The sequence below is a fragment of the Pseudoliparis swirei genome, chromosome 21 (genome assembly GCF_029220125.1).
Source record: "Pseudoliparis swirei isolate HS2019 ecotype Mariana Trench chromosome 21, NWPU_hadal_v1, whole genome shotgun sequence".
Classification (NCBI taxonomy): Eukaryota; Metazoa; Chordata; class Actinopteri; order Perciformes; family Liparidae; genus Pseudoliparis; species Pseudoliparis swirei.
Window position 1 is genome coordinate 3,114,107 of NC_079408.1, and position 11,017 is coordinate 3,125,123.

The following is an 11,017-nucleotide window of genomic DNA, read 5'->3' on the forward strand; positions in this document are numbered from 1 at the left end:
CCTGATGGATCGTGGCGGTCTCCATCGTGGAATATGCCTACTATGAACTATTCATACACTCTGTCATATTCATTGAATGTATTTTAACTCTAAATCTGTCCTTCTGTACACATTACATCTATTGCATCTGTCCATCCTGGAGAGGGATCCTCCTCTGTTGCTCTCCTCCAGGTTTCTTCCTTTTTCCCCTGAAGGGTTATTTGGGAGTTTTTCCTGGTCCGATGTGAGGTTTTGGGGCAGGGATGTCTATGTGTACAGATTGTAAAGCACTCCGAGACAAATTTGTAATTTGTGAAATTGGGCTATACAAATAAACTGAATTGAAAACTGAATTGAAACACATGTTTATTTTATGATTTTATCATGAAACATTTCTGAAAAATAGTTATCTACAAGACAATACAATACGTTTCACAAACTTTAGTTCTTGTCTTTTTACTTTCATATTTACATATTTACATGGAAAGAAGGCTCATTGTAAAACACAGTGAATGAGATATTTGCGCTCTGAAACCTTAAACTGTTAAATAGTTTCACATTTTTACATTTAACCAACCATCACATAGAGGGAAATCACTGGAAAACAGAGTGAAATGTAGTGTGAGAAATGGATCACATTTACAGCACTATCAAATATACTGTCAATAGACCTGTGTTTTTCATGGGGGTATTTGCAAGTTGATCTGGTAGTTTCTGTTGTGTGGTCTTTGTTTTTGCATTCTGTGGTGGTTGTTTTGGTAGTGGTATTCATGGTGGTGGTTGTAGTCATTTTATGGGGACATCTGCTAGTTAATTTGGTAATTGGGGTTGTTTTTGTGGTGCTTGTTTTGGTAGTGGGAGTCGTGGTGGTGGGGGTTTCGGTGGTAGTGGGAGTCATGGTGGTGGTGGGAGTTGCGGTGGTAGTGGGAGTCATGGTGGTAGTTGGGGTGGTAGTGGGAGTCATGGTGGTAGTTGGGGTTGCGGTGGTAGTGGGAGTCATGGTGGTAGTTGGGGTTGCGGTGGTTGTGGGAGTCATGGTGGTAGTGGGAGTTGCGGTGGTTGTGGGAGTCATGGTGGTAGTCAGGGTTGCGGTGGTAGTGGGAGTCATGGTGGTAGTTGGGGTTGCGGTGGTAGGAGCCATGGTGGTAGTTGGGGTTGCGGTGGTTGTGGGAGTCATGGTGGTAGTTGGGGTTGCAGTGGTCGTGGGAGTCATGGTGGTAGTCGGGGTTGCAGTGGTAGTGGGAGCCATGGTGGTAGTTGGGGTTGCGGTGGTAGTGGGAGTCATGGTGGTAGTGGGGGTTGTATTAGGACAGATAAAATTTAGGTCGGTGTCCACCCCTGAGGATGTGTAGGTAACAAAGCCTGGTGCATTGCTGTCAGTGATGCTGGTGATCCAGTCCTGGTACTGGGACACACGGGTGTAGCCTCCAGGAGTCAGAGGCCTGGCACAGCCATCGCCAAAACTGACAATTCCACTTTGGACCCATCTACCATCTTTTTCTGTCACCATTGGTCCCCCTGAGTCTCCCTGTGTAAAGAAATTGACAGTTGTTGGAATAGATGAGGGTATCTTCTAGTCTAGGAAGCACCAACCTTTCTGAAGCATGAATCCTTTAATGCTGTTTAAGTCTCAATCAATTAATAGCTGTATGATGTATTCAGCATAGGTTCGCACAAAGACCGGAAGCAAGGAAAAACAAATGAATATCGCTTCCGTTTTGTTGTTATGTCACTTCCAGGAATGGTAAGAAACAAACAAAACAACTGGGACAACCCATGAAAACTAAGAGAAGCTAATGCTAACATAACTGGATGAAACTAACAACAATCCAAAGTATCTTGTGTGTCTGAATTTAATACAAATTTATGTTTTGGGGAGACAAAGACAAACTAGTAGTCATATATGTGATATGCAGCTCATTTATGTAATTTTGCAGATTTCTGGGATATTAAGATTTTAAGATTATTTGGTACCCATTTGAACGGATATAATCTGCCCCACAAAATTGTAAGACAAAGACTACTTTCTATCGTCTCCCAGGAAAATAAAATCCACAAGAAGGCATTATGTAATAAAAAAAAGTGGTAGTCACCAAACACGCATCCTTCCCTCCTTCTCTGAACCCAGCACAGATCATGTTCTCTGTGATTCCGGGATAGGTGCATTCACACTCATTGTTTCCAACGATTGGTAGATTCACTTCCTGCAGGATGTCGGATCCGGTAGATGCATCTATTGAGAGCGATTTCAAAAGGTATGATTTTAAATTGATGAGCAAAAAAAGACAAAACACATGTATGCAGGTTGCATTATTTTGTGATAAAGGTGTACAGTCTGTGATCTTACTGTATTGAGTAAGACCAAAACCAGTGACCCAGCTGCTAACCCCAGAGTGGAACGTGCTGCCTGTCGAGGCTAAGCAGACCGGTTGTATGTAGTCTGTGAACTCCACCGGGGCCGACAGCTTCAGGAGACAGATGTCGTTATTATGGGTTATGGTGTTGTGTGAAGAATGGCAAATGATATCTTCAAGAGTCGATGACACTTCGTTTAAGTTTAGACCCGACTGGCTGTGGCGACCCAGATAAACCGTTGTGGTATGAAGTTGGTGGCTAGAAGACAAAGAAGTAAAATATATTTTAGTATGTTTTTGGCCTCCAGTGTTCCAGACTGCCAACTACCACTTTTACAAATTAGGGAGTATTTGTACATCAGCATCAATGCTGGTCTGCATGTGCATGGTTTTCTTTATCATGATTATTGTCCAACATGTTGTTAGTTGATATCAAGTTCAAGTAAACTGCAGTATTTTCATCAAATATAAAGCATGCTCACCCTGATAATTATATGAGGTATACGTGAGGGCATGTTTAAGATGATTCTCGGCTCATGCTGTCATGGTTTCTCTGAACAAAAGCTAACAAACCAGAAACAAAGTTTGTCAAAGGTAATTTGCAACAGTGGTTCCTCACCTAGATATGCAGTGAGAAGCGGTCAACACCCACTGGTTGTTAATTACGGACCCTCCACAGAAGGGGCCATCATCATCGTTTAAACTGACCGACCAGGGCCAACTTCCTGGAGACACAGCTTGACCTCTCACAATTCTGCTGTTTTTTGGAGCCTTGCCACAGACTGACAGAGAAACAAGAACAAAAGAGAGTTAAACACGTAGTGTTGAGCAACAAGTCGGCTAAATATCTGAAATAAGGTGGAAGTTGAAGAACGAGTGATGTTGCTGTAGGATGCTTACCTAGCTGCTGTGAGTGACATCCTGAAATAAACAAAATAATAAAAAGTTATACCAACATCTTCAGGGTGAAGCAGATCATGAAACAAGAGAGATTATTGTAGGCACAAATCACCATTATAAAACCATTAAAAGAAATGTGACCTAATAGTTTGATAAAACAAACCTATTTTCTTGAACTTTGCTTGAAAATTGCACACCCTTAATAAATAAGTAAATCTCTGCAACCACAATAGCTATTTTAATAATTGTCTGCTTTGTTTTGAGGGACTGTGTCTCTGTAGCATAATGTTACTTAGCTCCAGAGCTATAAACGTGGCGAGTGGATTGTCCTGGTGAAATCTGGATTTTTATATTTGATGATTAATTTAATTGGTGTTTGAGTTGTGTTTGTAGCATGTAAAGACAGCGTATATATTTGTGTAGCCCAGGTTCTGCTGTTTATTTTGATGGGCTACATCAAATTCTTCCATGATTACTGCATGTCTTTTCGGAGAGTGTTCCGAGGGTCCCCCCAGTCGGGAGTTTAAATAGACAACATGGGCGCAAATGCCCTGAGCAGCTGAAGTCTAGAGCTCATGGACAGTTTTGTAACTGGTACCCAAACATGAGGAAATGTGCTACCTTCTTTGACTGCATTATTGACCATTTGGAAGTCTGCCTGAGGCTACCAGCAGCTACTGTCCGGAATATGCAACCTTGGCTGATTCCATTCAGTGCAAGTCATCAGAGTAAAATATAATGACATGAATGTTCTCCTGTATCAGGGATGTTCTCACTTATTAGGGATGTTCTCCTGTATCAGGGATGTTCTCACTTATTCGGGATGTTCTCAAGTATCAGGGATGTTCTCCTGTATCAGGAATGCTTATGATTTCTTGATATTTGCTTTGTAATTTCAAGAAGCAAATTTAAGATCAAACAACAAGTTCTGTTCTTGTGGCCCGTTGAAGGAAACCCTCTTCAATCTCAACTGTGAAGAATCTATTTGATAGAGACAAGACGCTCATCACGTTGAAGAACACCACTGAACTGCAGACTGACTCGTTGGTGTAATGTTTTCATATCCAAACGGTTTCAAGAGTAACCAGAGGAAGATATCTTACTCGAGATAAGAGCTATCTTAAGATGATCTTCAAAAAGACCTGGCTTCCAAGCACGTGGCAGGTGTACCGCAAGACCGATTACAGAGGCCCTCACGTCAACCCAGCATCCTAGTCTTGTATTCTCTCAACCATTAATCAACCAAAACATTTGTAATATTATAAAGAAGAGTGTCTTACCTCTGGATAAGAGAATCATCATCACGGCTGAACCACAGATCAATTGGTAGAGAGCCATTTTCACTGTTTCGTCTTCACTTTGTCCACGCCATTTAAATACAGTTTTCAAAACGCTCCGCCCACATTAGCGTACTTTCCCATAAACCATCATCATGAGTTCTTACCGCTAGCCAACCGACCCACAAAACAGAATTCCTGAATGAAGAAGCTCTGGGTGACGTTATTAGAACATTTCATCATGTCAAACATGTTTTACTTGATGCTTGTCTTTGTCAAGCTACATATTAGTTGCAGCAACTAATTACGAGAGAATGCAGTTCCCGTACTATTAAGTCAGGTGGAATTACCCATGTAGATCCTACTTTTAGCATTTATTTGACTCCCTACTTGCTATTGAACACTTTAAATACATTGAATAAATATTGGTTTAATTAATAAAAGCAGACAGCTTTATTTATGTACATTTTCATAGCTGTGTCATGTTATTCTGTCAAAGAAGTTCTCAGATATTACAGCCTACTTAAGTAAAAGTCTTAAAAAAATGTGCGCTGCAAAAATGCTTTCTTCTGTACCGACTAAAAGGTAGTTAAAAAAAAAGTACAATATTTGCTTCTGAGATGTAGTGAAAAAGTAACTCCTGTAATGAAGTAGAAGTATTTCAAAATTGTATTTAAGAGCTGTACTTTGATTTAATCAAACAGTTTAAAGTTTTAATGAATTTAAAGAATCAAAACCCAATGGCTCATATGACAATTTGTTGCAGCTTATTGTTGTTTATGACGGTTTATTCTGAGAGTACGGTTCCTTGAAACCAGTTATTATCTTTAAATATTACAAGTTGTTATTGTAAGCACAATGAATAGTGGGGGCAACATTTCTCAAGTTATCAAAACAGATAATCATTCGAATCTTTTTTTTAAAAAAACGTCACAATTTTTAAAGAAGATAATGTATTGAACAAAACTGGATATTGGGCATATTACCTTTCCCCGCATTTCTCTTGAAGGTGCCCCCCGCCAAGAGGCATTGGCAACCTTCGTCAAGAGGCATTGGCAACCTTCGTCAAGAGGCATTGGCAACCTTCGTCAAGAGGCATTGGCAACCTTCGTCAAGAGGCATTGGTAACCTTTGTCAAGAGGCATTGGTAACCTTTGTCAAGAGGCATTGGTAACCTTTGTCAAGAGGCATTGGAAACCTTCGTCAAGAGGCATTGGTAACCTTCATCAAGAGGCATTGGTAACCTTCGTCAAGAGGCATTGGTAACCTTCATCAAGAGGCATTGGTAACCTTCGTCAAGAGGCATTGGTAACCTTCGTCAAGAGGCATTGGTAACCTTCGTCAAGAGGCATTGGTAACCTTCGTCAAGAGGCATTGGTAACCTTCGTCAAGAGGCATTGGTAACCTTCATCAAGAGGCATTGGTAACCTTCGTCAAGAGGCATTGGTAACCTTCGTCAAGAGGCATTGGTAACCTTCGTCAAGAGGCATTGGTAACCTTTGTCAAGAGGCATTGGCAACCTTCATCAAGAGGCATTGGTAACCTTCATCAAGAGGCATTGGTAACCTTCGTCAAGAGGCATTGGTAACCTTGGTCAAGAGGCATTGGTAACCTTCGTCAAGAGGCATTGGTAACCTTCGTCAAGAGGCATTGGTAACCTTTGTCAAGAGGCATTGGTAACCTTTGTCAAGAGGCATTGGTAACCTTTGTCAAGAGGCATTGGCAACCTTCGTCAAGAGGCATTGGTAACCTTTGTCAAGAGGCATTGGTAACCTTTGTCAAGAGGCATTGATAACCTTCATCAAGAGGCATTGGTAACCTTTGTCAAGAGGCATTGGTAACCTTTGTCAAGAGGCATTGATAACCTTCATCAAGAGGCATTGGTAACCTTTGTCAAGAGGCATTGGTAACCTTTGTCAAGAGGCATTGGTAACCTTCGCCAAGAGGCATTGGTAACCTTTGTCAAGAGGCATTGGTAACCTTTGTCAAGAGGCATTGGTAACCTTTGTCAAGAGGCATTGGTAACCTTTGTCAAGAGGCATTGGTAACCTTTGTCAAGAGGCATTGGTAACCTTTGTCAAGAGGCATTGGTAACCTTTGTCAAGAGGCATTGGTAACCTTGTCAAGAGGCATTGGTAACCTTTGTCAAGAGGCATTGGTAACCTTTGTCAAGAGGCATTGGTAACCTTGTCAAGAGGCATTGGTAACCTTTGTCAAGAGGCATTGGTAACCTTTGTCAAGAGGCATTGGTAACCTTGTCAAGAGGCATTGGTAACCTTCGTCAAGAGGCATTGGTAACCTTTGTCAAGAGGCATTGGTAACCTTCGTCAAGAGGCATTGGTAACCTTTGTCAAGAGGCATTGGTAACCTTTGTCAAGAGGCATTGGTAACCTTCGTCAAGAGGCATTGGTAACCTTTGTCAAGAGGCATTGGTAACCTTTGTCAAGAGGCATTGGTAACCTTCGTCAAGAGGCATTGGTAACCTTCGTCAAGAGGCATTGGTAACCTTTGTCAAGAGGCATTGGTAACCTTCGTCAAGAGGCATTGGTAACCTTTGTCAAGAGGCATTGGTAACCTTTGTCAAGAGGCATTGGCAACCTTCATCAAGAGGCATTGGTAACCTTTGTCAAGAGGCATTGGTAACCTTTGTCAAGAGGCATTGGTAACCTTCGTCAAGAGGCATTGGTAACCTTTGTCAAGAGGCATTGGTAACCTTTGTCAAGAGGCATTGGTAACCTTCATCAAGAGGCATTGGTAACCTTTATCAAGAGGCATTGGTAACCTTTGTCAAGAGGCATTGGCAACCTTCGTCAAGAGGCATTGGTAACCTTTGTCAAGAGGCATTGGTAACCTTTGTCAAGAGGCATTGATAACCTTCATCAAGAGGCATTGGTAACCTTTGTCAAGAGGCATTGGTAACCTTTGTCAAGAGGCATTGGTAACCTTTGTCAAGAGGCATTGGTAACCTTTGTCAAGAGGCATTGGTAACCTTTGTCAAGAGGCATTGGTAACCTTTGTCAAGAGGCATTGGTAACCTTTGTCAAGAGGCATTGGTAACCTTTGTCAAGAGGCATTGGTAACCTTTGTCAAGAGGCATTGGTAACCTTTGTCAAGAGGCATTGGTAACCTTTGTCAAGAGGCATTGGTAACCTTGTCAAGAGGCATTGGTAACCTTTGTCAAGAGGCATTGGTAACCTTTGTCAAGAGGCATTGGTAACCTTTGTCAAGAGGCATTGGTAACCTTTGTCAAGAGGCATTGGTAACCTTTGTCAAGAGGCATTGGTAACCTTTGTCAAGAGGCATTGGTAACCTTCGCCAAGAGGCATTGGTAACCTTTGTCAAGAGGCATTGGTAACCTTTGTCAAGAGGCATTGGTAACCTTCGCCAGGAGGCATTGGTAACCTTTGTCAAGAGGCATTGGTAACCTTTGTCAAGAGGCATTGGTAACCTTTGTCAAGAGGCATTGGTAACCTTGTCAGGAGGCATTGGTAACCTTTGTCAAGAGGCATTGGTAACCTTTGTCAAGAGGCATTGGTAACCTTTGTCAAGAGGCATTGGTAACCTTCGTCAAGAGGCATTGGTAACCTTTGTCAAGAGGCATTGGTAACCTTCGCCAGGAGGCATTGGTAACCTTCGTCAAGAGGCATTGGTAACCTTTGTCAAGAGGCATTGGTAACCTTTGTCAAGAGGCATTGGTAACCTTCGTCAAGAGGCATTGGTAACCTTCGTCAAGAGGCATTGGTAACCTTCGTCAAGAGGCATTGGTAACCTTTGTCAAGAGGCATTGGTAACCTTTGTCAAGAGGCATTGGTAACCTTTGTCAAGAGGCATTGGTAACCTTCGTCAAGAGGCATTGGTAACCTTTGTCAAGAGGCATTGGTAACCTTCGTCAAGAGGCATTGGTAACCTTTGTCAAGAGGCATTGGTAACCTTTGTCAAGAGGCATTGGTAACCTTGTCAAGAGGCATTGGTAACCTTTGTCAAGAGGCATTGGTAACCTGTCAAGAGGCATTGGTAACCTTTGTCAAGAGGCATTGGTAACCTTTGTCAAGAGGCATTGGTAACCTTCGTCAAGAGGCATTGGTAACCTTTGTCAAGAGGCATTGGTAACCTTGTCAAGAGGCATTGGTAACCTTTGTCAAGAGGCATTGGTAACCTTTGTCAAGAGGCATTGGTAACCTTTGTCAAGAGGCATTGGTAACCTTTGTCAAGAGGCATTGGTAACCTTTGTCAAGAGGCATTGGTAACCTTTGTCAAGAGGCATTGGTAACCTTTGTCAAGAGGCATTGGTAACCTTTGTCAAGAGGCATTGGTAACCTTTGTCAAGAGGCATTGGTAACCTGTCAAGAGGCATTGGTAACCTTTGTCAAGAGGCATTGGTAACCTTTGTCAAGAGGCATTGGTAACCTTTGTCAAGAGGCATTGGTAACCTTTGTCAAGAGGCATTGGTAACCTTCGTCAAGAGGCATTGGTAACCTTCGTCAAGAGGCATTGGTAACCTTCGTCAAGAGGCATTGGTAACCTTCGTCAAGAGGCATTGGTAACCTTCGTCAAGAGGCATTGGTAACCTTCGTCAAGAGGCATTGGTAACCTTCGTCAAGAGGCATTGGTAACCTTCGTCAAGAGGCATTGGTAACCTTTGTCAAGAGGCATTGGTAACCTTTGTCAAGAGGCATTGGTAACCTTTGTCAAGAGGCATTGGTAACCTTTGTCAAGAGGCATTGGTAACCTTTGTCAAGAGGCATTGGCAACCTTCGTCAAGAGGCATTGGTAACCTTCGTCAAGAGGCATTGGTAACCTTTGTCAAGAGGCATTGGCAACCTTCGTCAAGAGGCATTGGTAACCTTTGTCAAGAGGCATTGGCAACCTTCATCAAGAGGCATTGGCAACCTTCATCAAGAGGCATTGGTAACCTTTGTCAAGAGGCATTGGTAACCTTTGTCAAGAGGCATTGGTAACCTTCGTCAAGAGGCATTGGTAACCTTCGTCAAGAGGCATTGGTAACCTTTGTCAAGAGGCATTGGTAACCTTCATCAAGAGGCATTGGTAACCTTTATCAAGAGGCATTGGTAACCTTTGTCAAGAGGCATTGGCAACCTTCGTCAAGAGGCATTGGCAACCTTCGTCAAGAGGCATTGGTAACCTTTGTCAAGAGGCATTGGTAACCTTTGTCAAGAGGCATTGGTAACCTTTGTCAAGAGGCATTGGTAACCTTTGTCAAGAGGCATTGGTAACCTTCGTCAAGAGGCATTGGTAACCTTTGTCAAGAGGCATTGGTAACCTTTGTCAAGAGGCATTGGTAACCTTTGTCAAGAGGCATTGGTAACCTTTGTCAAGAGGCATTGGTAACCTTTGTCAAGAGGCATTGGTAACCTGTCAAGAGGCATTGGTAACCTTTGTCAAGAGGCATTGGTAACCTTTGTCAAGAGGCATTGGTAACCTTTGTCAAGAGGCATTGGTAACCTTTGTCAAGAGGCATTGGTAACCTTTGTCAAGAGGCATTGGTAACCTTCGTCAAGAGGCATTGGTAACCTTTGTCAAGAGGCATTGGTAACCTTTGTCAAGAGGCATTGGTAACCTTTGTCAAGAGGCATTGGTAACCTTCGTCAAGAGGCATTGGTAACCTTTGTCAAGAGGCATTGGTAACCTTTGTCAAGAGGCATTGGTAACCTTTGTCAAGAGGCATTGGTAACCTTCGCCAGGAGGCATTGGTAACCTTCGCCAGGAGGCATTGGTAACCTTTGTCAAGAGGCATTGGTAACCTTTGTCAAGAGGCATTGGTAACCTTTGTCAAGAGGCATTGGTAACCTTCGTCAAGAGGCATTGGTAACCTTTGTCAAGAGGCATTGGTAACCTTTGTCAAGAGGCATTGGTAACCTTTGTCAAGAGGCATTGGTAACCTTTGTCAAGAGGCATTGGTAACCTTTGTCAAGAGGCATTGGTAACCTTTGTCAAGAGGCATTGGTAACCTTTGTCAAGAGGCATTGGTAACCTTCGTCAAGAGGCATTGGTAACCTGCTGACGTGTGAGATATATATTTTCATAGATTGCAATTATTACCCTTAAATGAAAAATTCACAGGAGACCCTGGTCATAAGCTTGTGTTGATTGATGACACTTTGGACAAGATCACGCCCCTGTCTCCATTTTGGAAAATGTCTGCCATGGTCATCAAAATGCCAATAGCCAATGGCCCAATATGCAGATTTCTTTTCTTTTTATTCGTTCCAAATGTTCAGCATTTATTCCAAAATATACAAAAGGTTTGCAACCTTAACCACAACTCCTAACCCCAACCCACCTCATTATAATGTCAAATCACTAAGCCTCTAAAAATTCACCCACTCTGAAAAAAAGTTATATTTTGAATGCATGTTTTGATACTCTTGAACCACATTTTAAACATTCCCTTTCAGGGTTGTCAGAGAGCGCAGACACATAGTTGTAGTCACTCTGTTTCTATCGCACGCATCTCTTCGTGCTGGTAACAGTAACATGAATGAGTCA

General features: G+C 42.4%; 1 protein-coding gene across 1 annotated transcript; it reads right to left on the reverse strand.

Annotated features, from left to right (window-relative positions):
- Window positions 1-327: 327 nt before the first annotated feature.
- On the reverse strand, window positions 328-4,597 carry LOC130211852 (transmembrane protease serine 9-like). Its single transcript, XM_056442876.1, has 6 exons — window positions 4,514-4,597; window positions 3,234-3,254; window positions 2,953-3,115; window positions 2,327-2,592; window positions 2,073-2,212; window positions 328-1,507 (listed from the first exon to the last, which is right to left on the reverse strand). Exons 1-6 carry the CDS (start codon window positions 4,569-4,571, stop codon window positions 548-550), a joined length of 1,608 nt encoding a protein of 535 aa, XP_056298851.1. The 5' UTR covers window positions 4,572-4,597; the 3' UTR covers window positions 328-547.
- Window positions 4,598-11,017: the final 6,420 nt, after the last annotated feature.